Source organism: Herpailurus yagouaroundi, unplaced genomic scaffold (assembly GCF_014898765.1).
Source record: "Herpailurus yagouaroundi ecotype Mexico unplaced genomic scaffold, PumYag 196, whole genome shotgun sequence".
Taxonomy (NCBI): Eukaryota; Metazoa; Chordata; class Mammalia; order Carnivora; family Felidae; genus Herpailurus; species Herpailurus yagouaroundi.
The window spans coordinates 26,477,122-26,493,319 of NW_024412427.1; the positions used below are offsets into that span (position 1 = coordinate 26,477,122).

The window sequence follows — 16,198 nt, forward strand, 5'->3', positions numbered from 1 at the left end:
GAGAGAGAGAGAGAGAGAGAGAGAGAGAGAGAGAGAGAGAGACAAAGCACAAGCAGGGGAGGGGCAGAGAGAGAGGGAGACACAGAATCCAAAGCAGGCTTCAGGCTCTGAGCTGTCAGCACAGAGCCCTATGTGGGGCTTGAACCCACAAACTGTGAGATCATGACCTGAGCCAAAGTCAGATGCTTAACCAACTAAGCCACCCAGGCACCCCTGGAATTAAAGAAAACTTTAAATGCCCAACCTTATTCTGAGAGATTTAAATTTAGTTGATCTATATTGAAGCCTGGTTATCTTAATAAAAGCCTCCCCAAGTGATTGTGACCAAAGCTGGCATTGAGAAACATTGTCCCTGTTTTCCTATCTCCATGACTGTTCACCATTTTCTCTACATGACCAGTATCTACTCTTCTTGTTTTCTCTTTAAATATTTTCTTATCCTTCAATTCCGACCCTCATTTTACCTACTTCCTGAGATCTTCTTTAATCCATCCAGATAGATAGTTATTTTCCTATACTGCAGTTACAGTAAACTTTCATTAGATTATATGTTTATGCCTTACATCCTCTAGACAGGATACTTCTTGAAGCCAATGCTTCTGCTATTTATAATGTAGAAATCATTCCATATAGGTCGTTGGCTGTTGAGATTATTTGTAGAGAACTTGGAAGTTCTTATCAAAGTGATTGATAAGCGTGAGTTATTTTTGCTAATTTAACCAAAGGTCCAAAAACATAAAACACAATAGTTTTAATTCTAAGACTATGCTAAATTAGGATTTGCTAATCATGCTAAGTAGGAGAAAGGAATTAGAACTTTAAATGCCACTATTGTTTTCAGCAGCAGATGAGCTAATATTAAAGTGAATTCAGTGATAGATTGGTTCCTTGAACACCCACGCCTCAGGTGCTTTAAAGCATATGGGTCTCTTTGGATTCCTCAGGAAAACTGTCATGTTGGCATATAGCTATAAAATGTGCTTTACTCAGAAACTGTAGTTAGTAAAGCAAAGTTTTTTTTACTAGTTCATTTGGCACAGGGGAATACTTTTAATAAATAGGCCTTGCTGAAAGATAGAGAACAGTGTTGTTTTTAATAGGGAATGAGAGTGTAAATACAGTGATTTAATGCAGTTACAAGTGGCTGGATCCAAAAACAGTTTTTGATTTTTGTCAAACATTCAGCAAGGGAGTGATTTTTCCCTCTTTTTTTTTTTTTTTTTTTTTTTTGGTAGCTTCCTCAATAGTATTCTTGTTAAATCTATAAGTTGTATATTCAGGATGAGATTTTTCTTTTTCCTACAATTTTCTGTTAGTGCCTGATCAGTAAAAATTGTGAACATTTGTTTGGGATATATGCACATGTATTTATAATAAATTTAGTGCCCTTTAAGGTAGATATTTGTATTTTATCATTTTATTAAAAGGAGATACATATATATATATTTGTTCAGCAAAGCATTTGGGTTTCATAGACCTAGGAAAAGAATAAACTTTTACACTGTTGTTACTATTTATATTTGCTGATATAAAACCCGTTTCTGATTTATCCCAGGTAAAATAATTAAAATGCATGTATTAGAACACACATAAAATTTCCTGTGCTCATGAAAGATGCACTAATTGGAAATTAGTCAATATAATCTTTTAGCTTTTGGCTTATTATAAACTCATAGGTTTATAGCGATATAATGGAACCATCCTTTCTGGCAGCACTGTAGCTGAACTACTTAAAACCTCTGGAAGCAAAAGTCAAACTTCCTTCACAAAACGTTCCCTATATTTAAGGTTAATCACATGAGTCTTTGCTAAGTTATTCCTAGAAAACAGGAATTCTTCATAACAAGAAGTCAAAAGAGATAACCTTATTGGGAAACATATGTAGATGGCAAATGAATAATAAATAACATTTCACAGGCTGCTGGAGATGTTTGTCAGTGGACTAGCAAAAGGAGAAATATCTAACAAACCTCTGGAAACACATGGTAAACTTTCTTGATCATAATAGTAGTAACTTAATTTGGTTGAACATTGCGCAGTTTCCATGCATATCATCTCCTGTAAGAGATGAAAAAGTGGTTTGCTTTTAATTACATACCTAGTAAGTGATAGATCTGAGATTTCAAATCCTGTAGTGCCAACTCATACTACCAAAAAGCTATTAAAAACAATATATTAGTTTTTCAAAGACCATTTTAAAAAGTATCAGTAAGGACAATGGCAGCAACGTAAAAAAGACTGAAAGATCACAGAACCACTTCTGAAGTTTTCCATCTTTGGAGTGAATAAACAAAATAATAGTATTCCAAAAGAATGATGGAAAGTTAATTTGTTCATGAAACACTGAACTCTTTAAAGTTAAATGATACACAAGCTCGAGATATTGCTATATATATTTTTTTATTTGTAGTCAACGTTTATTTTTATGCCTAGAAAAATACATGGGGGTGCTTAGGAATAATGTGCTGGGCAATTTGCTACTTTAGTGATAGTAACATAATCCCGAAAAAGCAAGCACGATTATTTTGTACTTTTTTCTTGTTTTATTCAGCAATAAGACCATAATTTTTCATATTTAAGGAAGTATGAAAAATTTGTCGAGTTTTAAAAGCTGAATACATGTAGCATTGGATCAAGGCACATACAAGACTGGCCAAAGGGCGTACAATGCACTTTGGTTTTTTGTTGGAAAAATAAAAATCATGGCAACAGAAAAATGATGTGGTTTTTAAACAAGTAATAGCTTACAATTCAGTAGGAAGCTAGAAAGAAATGTTACATTACAAGTTCATTATGTAATATGTGGAAAACTGTGACAGTAATGGGCAGTATTCTTGATCATTGTGAAGGTAAATTGAACTTTTATGTACAGTGTTAAAACATTTCATATAAACCAGATCTAAATTTGATTTCTAGTAGTTATTTTTCTTTTAAATTCTCCCTTTTTCAAAGTACTACTTTCTCTGCATTGTTGAGGGGAATTGCTTATGGGTACACTACCTTTTTAAATATGTATGTTTCTCTTTTGATATCACTTATGATAAAAACATTATAAACATTAACAATTATATCTTTAGAATTCTCTTTTCAAAAATCAGGATGGTATAGGCAAAACCAAAATGCAATTCTGGTGTTTGTGTCATTACACTATCAGAGTCTAAGATTTCATATTTTCCTAAGTATAAATTTCCCCCTAACTTAAGAGTGCTCTTACATTATTCATTTTGTGAAGTCCTTTATTCTCAAAGCTTTGTTAACAGTGGTTTTAACAGCAGACTTCACACTCCTTTATGCCAGCGGATGTATTCAGTTCAGAAGATATGCGTATTTTCTTAAAAGTATCTAATTTGCTTAGAGTAAAAATGGAAATATGCAGCAAGTTTGATATTGCCCATTACGTCACATATTTTAATTTATTGAATACCACTGGGATAATACAAATTTAATAGTTGGAACATTCTTTCATAACTATTTTTTGAACTTTAAGTTTTCTCATTCAGCCAGGTTTTCTTTTTTTACATTTCATTAATACCAAAGTGAAAAATGGCCTGTGCTTATACTACAAGGATCTCATGTGAACTCAGTCCTGATTGTTCAACACAGCAAGAAAATTCACTTTCACAGTCAACAAGTCATCTTACTCAGTAGAACACAAAGTAAATGGTTTATAACTTCAGTATTTGCAAGGAAAATACAGTACAAATTACTAAAAAATACTAAAATATAGACTTGTGTTCAGGCATCTCTACTACATCAATCGCAGCAGTAACCTGAAATTTGAAACTTTTAATAAAAAGTTCTTAAATATAAATTATATGGCAAATGTACAGTACATTGCTTTTTTCAGTCTCTTTTTCCAGTGTTTTGCAGTAGAACAGGGTTCCTACCATCATCTCCCTTAGGTTTAAAAAAACCGAAACACAGTCAGCTACAAGGCCTCCAGCATCATGAGTGTGAGTGATCTGAGTCTGGAATACCACTGTCTCTGTAGCTTCGGTTACTACTGCTTTCACTGTGATTGTTTTTGTACAGATTCATTCCATTAGGAGGAAATATGGTGTGTATTACAAATTCCTCCTTTGAGATTGGTTCATTGCTTATTGGTAACATCTGAAAAGAAGTCTCCCTGATTTCCAGGATGGAGTTGTCCTTCTTAGTGCCAGCTTCCGCATAGTCATCCTTTCTTCTCCTCCCTTTGCTGTACGCACAGTTCCTTGAGAAGAGTGATCCGTTCCTATGAACGTACCAGCACACTAAAGCAAGAAGGGCAATGGTGACCAGGGCCACAGCCCCACCAATGATGGCAGCCAACGGTAAATTGGGGTTTTTGTAAGGTTCTTTCTCTTGCTCTCGATTAAGGGTGGTTGTAGGGTTGTACATTCGAAGGGGTGCAGTTTCAGTCTCAATACAAACAGGGGCTTCATCAAATAGGTAGAGGTTACTGGTTTCCATGGGAACCATGCAGACTCGATATGGCGAATCAGGCTCCAGGGCTGTCACTAAGTATTCATTGCGTTCCCCTGTTACGATTGTTTCTGTTATAGATCCAAATGCTGGGCTATGGCCCAGTTTGAGCCAGCTGAGTCTTAAAGCAGTCATAGGTAGGACAAGTTTCCAAGAGATATGAATCGTGTCAGAGGTGACAGATTTCACAGTAATTATAATTGTTTTTCTTGCTGGACTCCCTGTGGTTCGCTGATCTTTAGTGAGCTTGGGGTTCTTAATGTCTGGTTGTTTGGTCACTGGAGCTGGCCACTGTCCTTGAGCAGGATATACTGTGTTGGGTATTGCAGTGGTTATCTGAATGGTGCTTACCACTGCACTGTCCTTACAATCGAACAGTTCCGCATTAAGGTCCTTGATAGCCATCCCCCGAACTTTTTCTGGGGCTTGGCACATAAGCCCACGCACATTGACCTTCATAGGTAGTGACTGTAACCAGTCACGTACCCATTTCATTTTGCACCCACAATACCAGGGATTGTTGCGAAGAATCAGTTGGGTTATATTGTCCAAATCATCAAAGATACCCTGAGGTAAATTACTTAGGTTGTTATTGGACATGTCGAGTCGATACAGCTGCCTTAGATAAGAAAAAGCATTTGGGGGCACCCGATTGATGTGGTTATCTTGAAGATAAAGCTTCCTCAGGTTTGTGCCTGGAAGGTTTACTGGTGCAGCAGTCAGGGAATTCCGCACCAATGACAGTTCTGTTAAGTTGACTAGGTTGAAGAAAACTTTATCACCTAAACCGTGGTTGTTCAATAGGTTTCCATCCAGAACCAGGCGTTTTAGGCTAGTGAGACCTTGAAGAGATGGTGATGAAATAGTGGATATGCGATTATCGTCCAAGCGTAGTTCTTCTATAGTCCTGGGCAAACCCCAAGGGATTGTGCTGAGGTGATTACGGGACAGGAAAAGCAGTCGGAGATAGTTGCTGTCTCGGAATGCCCCTTCTTCAATGCTAACAGCAGAGACAGAGTTATCATCTAAATGTAATTCTTCCAGATAGGGAATTTTTGAAAGTGAATCGTAAGTGATAGTCCTTATGTTATTTTCTTGCAAATGTAACTCTTTTACGTACTTTGGTAGGTTGGTAGGAAATTCATCTAAACTGTTGTGGTATAGGTATATTCTTTCTACTTTTAGCAAGTTTTTCAAATCTGAAGGAATTCCAGCATTATTTATTTGGTTGTTCTGAAGGTAGAGTGTTGTAGCATCCTCTGGTATTCCTGTTGGAATGGATGTCAGAAAGCGATCATTACAGTAAATGAAACCTGCATCACAACGGCATGCAGATGGGCAGGATTTAGCCATAACTAAGAGAGGTGCCACCTGAAGGAACAGCCCAATTTTAGTCCAGATGAGGAAGATGCTCCAGGCTGGGCTGATCATGGTCAGCACTGTTGAGGTCTTTGTACACGGTACTGTCAGAGCCCTAAAATGGAGTGAGTTAAAAGAAAGACAGAAAACAGTCAGGTTGTGATACTTAAAATAGTGTTCAAAATATATGTGGAAACTAAAATGTGTAATCACTTTCAGCTTTTTAATTTTTTTTGCATGCTTAGGGTTTATCACTAGCTTACAATGAACACCATCCTATAATCTCTTTACCTTAAATGTTTGTAGTATTTAATTAAAGAATATCATGTCCCAAGTCCATTTGATTTTGAAATGTTAAATATAAAAGTTTTACTGAGAATTCTAGAGCACTTTCATAATGTTTGATATCAGTTCTATAGCCAGTCACTGACCAAGCTAATCAATTTTCTAATTTTTTCTTAACATTAATAATGAATTGAGACATAGGAATATGATTTATTGTACTTAAAGATAATGTTACTGTTTTTAAAAATCAAAATTTGATGTCTACTTCTTAGATAGACTGTACATGTATAGAAATGTGTAGTAAAAAAAATCCATCCTCTTAATATTCAAAGGTATAGTCAGTTAAATACCTCTTAAGACCTGAATCCTACTAAAGCCATTCATTTGTTTTGATTATTGATGCTATTTTTCTTTGATTATTAATATTAAGAATTGTTTCATTGGTATTTCTAACAAGAAAATCAGAAGGAATCTTTTTAATCTATTTTAAGGGAGGAAAAAAATACACAGCTAATACATCCAGCTAACCTAAGTGGAAAATTCCATTTCATATTAACCTAGCTCACTCTTTTCCCTTTTTTAATGTTTCACACTACATGGCTTAATGGCTTTGCGCAAACTTTTCATTATGTTCTCTTTCATAATATGTTTCACAATGCATTTATCTTTCTTCAAGTTCTAATCTAGGATATGGTTCAACTTTCCCCATGGCTGGAGAATTATAGATTTGTACTAATCTACTGTGTAATATGAGCTCTTCTGTACCTTTACATATTAATTAGCCTCTATAATTTCAGGCATGAAAATAAAACACTTTAATATTTTTCCTACCTTATTTAACGATGTGAATAAATTTTGCGTGAGTGAAAATCCAATGCACATATATTATTTTCCTGATGAGGGGCTGGGAGTTAAAAATTCTTGTTCAGTCCTTGGAAATGTTCTTCACTGTTTATTCAAGTAATCCTATGCCGCACACACCTCCAGATCAGGCTCGCTGTTGTCAATGAACATTCCAGCTGCAGTTCAGCATGGTGGGCAAGCTCATTAAAGTAGGGACCAGAAACAATTCAGCTTCCTGTTACTATGTAGAACACATGGCTTCCTATGTACTTTTTTTTTTTTTTTTCTGATAGAGTTTCTGTGTGAAGGTTCCTTTTGTGTAGCTTAATTCCCTTAGTAGAAATTGCTCTCTTTGAAATTCTTATTGGCTCTTCTGTGCAATGTGGTCAGAGATAGTAACTTCAGATCCTCATGAAGAAAGCCATTCATGATGCTAAGGCCTGTATAGTAATAGGTTTTTCAGTCATTTACCCCCCACCTTTATTCCTATACAGGATTATCCAAGTATAAACTTTGTACAGTAGCTATATCCTGAGGTATGATTACCTGCTGTGAAATAGCTATTTCCAGCTTTTGCTTCTTGCTGCTTTCTCAGAATATCTGGTGCAGTCACGTTATACAAGAACAGGTATTCTTTTTTAAGAGGTATAGAAACTTAATTCAAATATTCTTCATGGGGAAAAAAAAAAGGAAGCATACCAGATTTCCTTTACATTTCTCTTCCTTAAAATATACTGGGTATGAGCATCTCCTGTGAAAGCAAAAGGTTTTAATAAACTATTAATAATGAACTTTTAATATGAGAGATTTCCTAGAAATTTAAACTTAACAGTTCTTTCTTTAAGCAAGAAATCTTTCATCATAGTAGTTGGTGAAAAGGATAAGATGACCTGTTTGTTTTTTACTTCGCAATTTTGCTATACAAATAAAGTAGGAGCTGAAGTTGAGATTGTCACCAAACAGATAATTTCTTCTGTTAACTGTTAATGTCACTTTGAATTAAACACAGAAGCAAAGCGTCATTCAAGAACCAGTAAATGCCTTCCATGGCTTTTGAATTCATGTCAGGTCAATCTTTAGAAGTTCACTTTTAAATCTTAGATATAAAATGATAAAACGTTTGAAAAGAAGAAAACAAGTGTACAACAAAGAGGTGAGCAAATACGTAACAAGGATTTTGACAGAAATGCCATGGTAACTTTTAAGAGATTTCTGAACATGGTTTTACAAAGTCATACAATCTACAATTTAAAGAGTTGAAAGGAGTTTGCTTTAAATCTTTTCTTTTGATTTCTTCGGTGCCCTGTTTAATTCTTCCTGTAGGCCTCAATTTTCCCAATTGTAGAATGTGAACCTCATCTCCTTCCTCCTTAGAGGTATTTCTGAGGACTAGTTGATGATCATGGAACTCTAGTTACTCAGGTATTCTTGGCCAAAAGGTAGCATAGAAGTTCAGGTTACTATTAGTTTTTTAGGGGAATATAATTTTAATTTTCTTTTAGCAAACTGAACTTGAAAAATCTGTATTTGGAAAAGAAAGGACACTATGTCAGTCTATCTCCTTATAATGACCATTCAGAAAGCATAACAAAATCTGACAAGGCATTTCTCTCTAGATTCAAACATGAACATGCCAATTTCCAGTAAGTTTATTTGTCATTTCTGAAAGAAGACTTAAGGCAAAGAAACCAGTGATTTTAATGATGACTGCTTTGTCCATTATCTAATATCCATGAAGATTTTTTGGGGTGGAGGTGAGGAAGTACATGGCATCAGTATCTTTTATGCAGGATGACCTACTCAGAGGCTTTCTGTATATGTAGGGAACATTAAGGTGTCATGGAAATATTTGACCCTGAAATTAAGGGCTTACAGTAGAAATAATTTGCTTCTCCCCTAGTAATTACCTAGCATCCAACAAGGATAGCATCTGTTCCAGAATTCAAATGCTACTGGCAGTGAATGTTAAACAAGGCCAAAATTTGTGTTTCTGGTTCTATTTGAAAATTCAGTTTCTTTTAGTTTGCCATGAAATACCAACCATATCATAGAATGCGTTAACAGAAGGAGACTTAAAAAAAATTACAGATCCATTTAATTTATTATTTAAGCAACTTGAAACAAAAATAGCAGTTTGCAGATGGATAAAGCAGTCTCTAGTGGATGTTGCAAAGTGCCCACAAAGGAAAGTTTAAATGACTTATTGTTTAAAGTGAGGTTTTACTGTGATCCATTTAGGGCTTTGCTCATTATTGTTGAATTTCAGTGGTGTATTATCTTGAAAACTTTTGCTTTTGTGGAATATGAAAATGAAAAACCAAGTTGTTGAAATTATGATTACAAAGTTATTTTAAAAAGTATCTGCTGTAAGTGTTTTCTGAGCTTGAAAATTATTCAACATTTAAAATAATGTGGTTAATTTAAGTTTAGGAAACAATTACTTTTGTTAAATTGTATTTGAAACTAATTAAAAACTATTATAAAAAATCACTGATGAGAACCTGCTTAAAATGTTACCAGTAGTCAGGCATTTGTCACATGCCACAACACACTCTATATTTGAGGAGATGAATCTGATGAATGAGGATTTAAGAACTGATTGTTCCCCAAGTCAGGTTAGCCTAGAGTATGTCCAAGATGCTCATAATGATAACTAGTGATAAAGCTTGTATTTAAATATTTTATGAAATCAAGCTCTAAGAATATGTATTGATTTTCACATTTTTAACCCAGAAGAAAAACAAAAAAAAAACCTAAAATGGTGTGAAAAGAAGATTAATTTGTTTATTTTTCTGGTTTTACATCTGTAAAGCTGCTTCCTTTGCTCTGTTTGATAGGCAAACTCACATTGCCATTAGTACAATAGTGGTAATAATGTGGGATTAACAGAAAGCCTTAAATCTCATTAAATTCTTGTAAAATGTCATTTCTCTTCTCCCCAAGTTGCATTAAAACTAAAGGCAAAAATAAAAAGCACCTTTCTCTGGAGAGAATACTCTTAGAAATGAAGATTCCCTCACAAATTCCTTCTCCTTTTACTTAACCTCAGAACAGTTCAATTTGTGTTTGATTGTGTTTTATAGTTTATGTTTTATATCTTTTCCTTCCCTTCCCTTTTAAATTTGAAACTATAGTGATAGACAATTTTGTTTTGTTTTGCTTTGCATATTAAAGGCTATAATAATCTATCTAAAATAAGCGATGCTGCCCCCAGTGCTTACACTTTCCTTTTTCTGAGCTGGTTCTACAGTTGCACACATAGGGAAACTGTAGTTGATTGTGAATGATAACAAGAAAAATGAGCTCCACTGGTATGGACACTACGACCAGGTTTCCACAACATCAACTTCAGAAGTCTTTATGTCTGCATAGACTGGAAAAGAGGCCATTACTTCTGAACAAAAAGTAATCCATCTTTTAGAAAAATATTGTTATTGGGGTAACTTGGGGAAAAACATAAATGGACCCCTGGTTACTCAAAGAAATGTTTTAAAACTATTTTTTAATGGAATCATCACTAAGCATATAGCATTTAAAACTGTGACAAAAAGAACAACATAATCACCTCACGGATAAATCAGATTTTTAACAGGTATCTTTCTCTTCAGTTTCTTCTAATACAGAAAAATTGTGGGGTTAAAAGAAAATTGCATTTATAATGTAATCATCAGGTCTGTGAAAAGCCTCCAGTTTAGTTCTATGATGTAAGAAAGTATTAAATAGTAAGGATACTATCTTTTTGAGATATTTTAAGAAAACTAATATAATTTAAGAACTTTTATCTGAATAGAAAACTGGTATTTACATACAGTCAAGGATTTGAGGCAATGTACATGTTTATATGATTTCTTCCCTGCTACTACAATATGTTAGAGGTGGGAATGTTTGAAATGAGAAGGTATTCTCATGTTTTGATCACTTAGATTAAGATTATATGTTGATAACTTCCTAAATCCTTTATTTGTTGCCTTTGATTTAAATTGATTTGAAATCATGGCTTATTTTCAAAAAATCTTATATTGAGTACAGAGTTTTTTGAGATTTTAGTAAAGATTCTTTTTAATGATTTTCTTCACATAATCCTATCTTAATAATGGGAGCTTAAGAAATTTTTTTTTAAATCTAAAAGAATTTTTCATCCAAGTTAATTGTGTTATTATTTAAATAAAACCTTGAGGTTGAAGAAAACACATGCTTAATCGGACTTATCCAAGTCTGTGAATATTTCTAGGTAAATTGGAATTTATATAATCATAGAGTTTTGGAAAGTAATTTATTTATGAAGGCTTAAAACGTTTTTTGAAAGCACAACAAAATGATCAACCTGTGAATGCTAAGTCTTTGTAAAGACAAATGGTATTTAAAATAAGCTACATATACGGTTAAACTGAACAACTGGAGTACATCAGGTTAGTTGATAGTGACAGCAAAATGCTTTCTAAGCAGCCTGACTGGTAGTTAAATTTTCCACGATCATCAGATTTCAGGAAAGTTCCAATTCTTTTGTTTAATGCCAGGCAAGCAGAAGGACCTCTAAGTCCCCTCTTGAGAGCCATGAAGTCTGAAGGGTTTGCTGAGCAGCAGAGAAGCAACCGTGCCTTTTCAGACTTGGTTTTATCTAGACTATTTTCTAGTCTGAAGACGTTGTGTTTTATTTATGTAAAACAGGGGATAAAAGTTCCAAAGCAAAGGATTTTTACTTTCTCCTTTTATGTTATTGGTTCTTTTCTCCCCATAGGTTTGTGATACGTGAATCCAATTCTGCTTCATTTATTTTGGTTTTTAAAGTTAAATCAAGCATCCTTAAAAGAAAAAGGCAAACTAGGATGTTATCTTTCATCATAGTGAATGCTTCTTCCTTTTGTCATATTTAAATCCAGATCAAATGAATTGGAGAACCAAGACTTGTGTGAATGAGGAAGACATGAATTTAGAGGGAGGTAAATGTGAGCAGAAGAGGGCTTGGGGCAGGGAACATGTTTTACGTTTGCGTTGACCTTTGAGCAATTGCACTTAAAACTGTACCTTTTAAAATCACAAATGTTTTCCCATTGCAAACTTTAAAGCTCCTTTTTCAGTGTTGTGAGTACAATTTGGTGGATGTGCTTTAAATTTCTAGTATTCAAGTTTCCATACACTAATACAACAAATGTTTGGGTCTACTGTGCGCCAAGCACTGTGCTCGTTGGTGAGAACATCTCAAATCATAAAACACTTTTTTTTTTCATTTCAGAGTAGGATATTACTGATGTAAAGCAAATGAAGAGGAAGAAAATCAACAACACATAAACTGATCAATCCACAGTCCAGTGGCACACTTTTTAAAAATAGTATTTAACCAAATGTGGTCTGTGGGTTTTCTTTTCAAAGTTGCCACGGTAACTTGTGCACATGAAAAGTGAAAGAATAAAGAACAAAAGCTGTCATTGTCTCATCAAGTGAGAGCAATTTCTCTCTCCTCTCATTTAAGGAGACTAATACCTGGAGAGAGCTTTTTATACATTTCTGACATTTAATTTTGAGTCTAGGAAAAAGATAATGCATATGCAAAACAAACGCAACTTTAGGTGCTGCTTACATTATATTTCATTCCTCTTTTACTTAAAATCTGTTTTCTCTGGAGTTCTTGTCAATAGTCAAGTCAAAGTGCTGAAACCTGCTCTTCTATGCAATGTAAACATGGCTTTCCAAACTCTTTTTTGATGTCATGTCTCACCAAATTTAGTGATGTTGATTTGCAGTCTGAAACTGGAAAATGCTTTCTGAAATGTATATTCCTATATTGATTCTTAAGAGGAAGAAGGCTTTTTTCCAGAAGACTTTTACAAACCGTCTCATTGTTGGAAATTGGGTTATTGACTTATGATAAGTTCTGAAATGGTGGAATGTTAGAAGAAGTCGACAAACAGCCCTTTTTATGCTCTGAATAGGAAAAGGCAGTTTTGAGAATTAATATTGCTGAGAGATTTACTGTAGAGTTTTTGCCCACTGGGGGGTGGTACACTCTACCAGAACACTGCTTTCAGAAGCCGCAAGTCAGATGTTGGCTGCTGCCGGCCAGTTTTTCTCTGGTTTAATTACAACAAAGCCTCCCGTTGAGAAGAACAGTGAAGGCCTCTAGGGCAAAAGGTGGGGGGTGGGAGGGAAAGGGGACTGAAGGGAAAAGGAGGGAAGAAATTACAGCCTTTGAAAAATTACTGAATTTCATTTCCCTCACCGATGTCATTTATGGTAGTCTTCATTTGACTTTCAACAATTATTTATAATGCTATAAATACACTGACTGAATAAAAATATTTAAGGTGATTTAATTCAGAATTTTTAAGTTAGCTCTGCATCTTGCCATTAATCACATTCTTTGTTATGCAGCCCACCCACCTTAATAAAGGGGGGAAAAGTTAAGATCCACTGAAATTTTTCTTTAACTGACCAGATTTAATTTAGTATTGGTATAACATCAAAAATAAAAAGCAGGAAGAAAAAACATTCATATAAGGTTAATACAAGGCAAGTTCTCTGCTACTGATTTTTGTAGGGTTTTAAATTGCTCAAAATAATCCAGAAAGAGGAGGAAGCCTTAGGGTGTGTGGCCAAGAAAAGCACAGACGAATCTCTCTGCAGTGCACTTGCATGTTTAAAGCTGATAATTGTATTTTTCATCTGGAGACACTGAGTGTTCATTAGGGTCTGGTGTCCCTAGGCAGGAGATGCTGAACATAATTGGAGTTTCTATTTGATTGGGCAATATAGTCTAGAGAAGAAACTGGGGTAAAGATAATTAATAGCTTGCTAACAAAGTCTGACAGCCACAAGATTTCAACCAAATTTATTTCACACCGCTTCATTTAGCTCTGAAAAAGTTTTGATAGAATTGGAGGCTCCTTAATTAACACTTGAAATCAAAAGAAACATACCTTCTATTTTGCGGCTACATTCAGTTATGACAAATTTTCTTACTGTTGTTCTTCTTTTTGTAAAAACTTTATTTGTTGCCCAGTTATGTATTTCACAAGCTTTAATGTTTAAGGAGTGTTGAGTTAGGCATTTGAACCTAATCAAAATTGATTTAAAAGGGGGTGCAGAGAAATGAAAAGCCCAATTAATAACTGATGGTTAGTATTAACAAGAGCAAGATTAATGAATTCATTATGTTTATTCATTCAATAATATCTTTGCTGATTCCTGGATTTGATGTGTTTTGGCAGTGCTCTATTAAAAAAAATTGGATGAGATTTTCCTACTTTAATTCATACAATCACGTTTTTGTAACCTTGTTTTTTATTTCAGGCTAATAAACATATGTATGTGTGAAAGTGTGTGTATATGTATATGTGTTGTGTACACACATATTTGCAAACTAAGTAGCGTGTCTCTGATTTAATCTTCTTAGAGATTAAATCCTGGTATATTATTATTAATATTGGTAGTAATGGTAGTATTAATATTTTGTGGTACTTTTAAAGGATGGATTTCTTTCTTTACTCATTTCAGAAGAGATGAGTATCAATCAATCATCTGTCACTTTGGGGCAAGCATAAATGGTTCTGTCTTAAAACAGACAAATTAATTCTTTATGTTTCAAGCTAGTCAGGATATTTGTATGGGGTTCGGGATAAATGAAAGGCATTGCTACATCTGAAGCACTTTTCTAGTGGCTAATTTATTCATGTTGTTTCCTGCTAATAAAATAACATATATGTGCATTTTAGAACAGATAGGTTTAAGAAAATTTAAAATAGCTAATTGTTAAAGCCATTAGAGGATTTGGTTCCATAATTGGCAAATATCAAGGCTTTTTTTTTTTAAATTTTAAATAAATAGATAAAATAATCAATCAAATATCAACCCCCAGATGTTGAGAAAATATAGGCCTGTTGCACTTTTTACCTCTATGCAACCATTTTGTTTCAGACCTAATTCACTGGAAAAAAAAAAACCATTTTTTTAGAAGATATATTTAACTACTGTTTGGAAGCTTTGCTGTATGAAAGCATTTCTTTCAATATAAAATTTTGCTCTTGTAAGTTGCAAGTGAGTGGATACTCTGCGCATCCCACTTGATGAGGGCTCTACTAATTTTTGTTCCTCTTGCCACCCCGAACTCACTGCATACATCAGGCACCGCTTCCACGCTGAGCTTTGTTAGTTTTTCTGAGTAGGCTTTGCCAATTACTATGCTAGTCACATACTACATTTGCCCAAGCAATGGATTTTGGCATTCTCCTGGAGTGGGGGTATGGTTTGGAAGAAAGTCTCCCCCTCCTTTGAGCTGAAGTCACTAGTTGAGATTTGCAAGCCTGAAATGCTTGAAGCAGCTCTGGCAGGATAGCAGTGCAAGCTTTAAAATCTAGGTGTAGCTGTTAATCCTTACAGAGGCACAGAAGTCTCCGGGAGTAGCTCAGCTAGCTGTGAGCAAGATGTATGCTTTTCATGTACTGCGTACTCATGGGCAGAGAGATTATTGATTTTCTTTCACAGTTGTAAAAACAGCAATTGGTGATCATACCACACATACAGTACACACCAAGTTAGCAAGACCTTTTGCTTTCCTCTCTGTGAAAAAAAATCTGCCTTGTATTCTTCAATATATAACGTTTAACTTTCCAACCTAATGTTTTCCATAAGGCTCTTATACAAATAGCAACTACACAAGGCAGAAAATAGCTATTAATTATTACTTTTGAATGAAAGAAGGTTTTAAGAAACTCTTTGCATTTGTCTGTATAGCCCAATTTTTCCTTGCTGGCTCACACACACATTATTTTGCTCTTACTGGTGACAGAGCAAACGTTCATATTTGGATGCCTCACAGTACCAACTCATTTCTGTCTACAGAGTAAAAACCAAGCAAACTTTCTGGGACAATCTTAAGGAAAAACATGGGAAACACTTACCAGGAAGACGAGAAAAAGCAATCCCATGTATACTGCCGCTATAGCTGTAATTCCACTGACTGTGAACTGGAGTAATAACCCTCCCCCCTCTCCCAAGCTCCGCGTCCAGTCCACACAAAGCCAACAGCAGCTGCAGGGAGAGCTTGTCCTGCTTCGGATCACTCCTACACTGAGGAGTGAGTGAGGGAGAGCATTCCAGTTTACTGCACACAGCCCACCTCCAAGTCTGAAGTTAAAGCTTCACCTCGCAGTGGTTGAAGAAGGGGGTGATGTCATAGATGGGCAGGACTTAGCCGAGCTCTTGTTCAGTGAGGTAACTGGATAATCAGACAGATGAGCTTTGCGAACGCTAG

At 35.0% G+C, this 16,198-nt stretch overlaps 2 protein-coding genes across 5 annotated transcripts in view; one reads left to right on the plus strand and one right to left on the minus strand.

Annotated features, from left to right (window-relative positions):
• MACROD2 (mono-ADP ribosylhydrolase 2) overlaps positions 1 to 16,198 on the plus strand; it is a 2,049,910-nt gene that overhangs the window by 359,407 nt on the left and 1,674,305 nt on the right. The gene's annotated exons all lie outside the window — the stretch shown is intronic.
• FLRT3 (fibronectin leucine rich transmembrane protein 3) lies at positions 2,382 to 16,145 on the minus strand. Of its 4 annotated transcripts, XM_040447741.1 has the most exons (4): positions 15,846 to 16,084; positions 13,866 to 14,002; positions 6,940 to 7,702; positions 2,382 to 5,938 (listed from the first exon to the last, which is right to left on the minus strand). In XM_040447741.1, the coding sequence occupies exon 4, from the start codon at positions 5,893 to 5,895 to the stop codon at positions 3,946 to 3,948; it is 1,950 nt and encodes a 649-aa protein (XP_040303675.1). In that variant the 5' UTR covers positions 5,896 to 5,938; positions 6,940 to 7,702; positions 13,866 to 14,002; positions 15,846 to 16,084; the 3' UTR covers positions 2,382 to 3,945. The 4 variants fall into 4 exon arrangements, 3 of the variants coding, with proteins under 3 accessions (XP_040303675.1, XP_040303676.1, XP_040303677.1); XM_040447742.1 differs by lacking the exon at positions 13,866 to 14,002; XR_005782147.1 differs by lacking the exons at positions 2,382 to 5,938; positions 6,940 to 7,702 and adding an exon at positions 7,709 to 8,472 and having other exon boundaries at positions 15,846 to 16,145.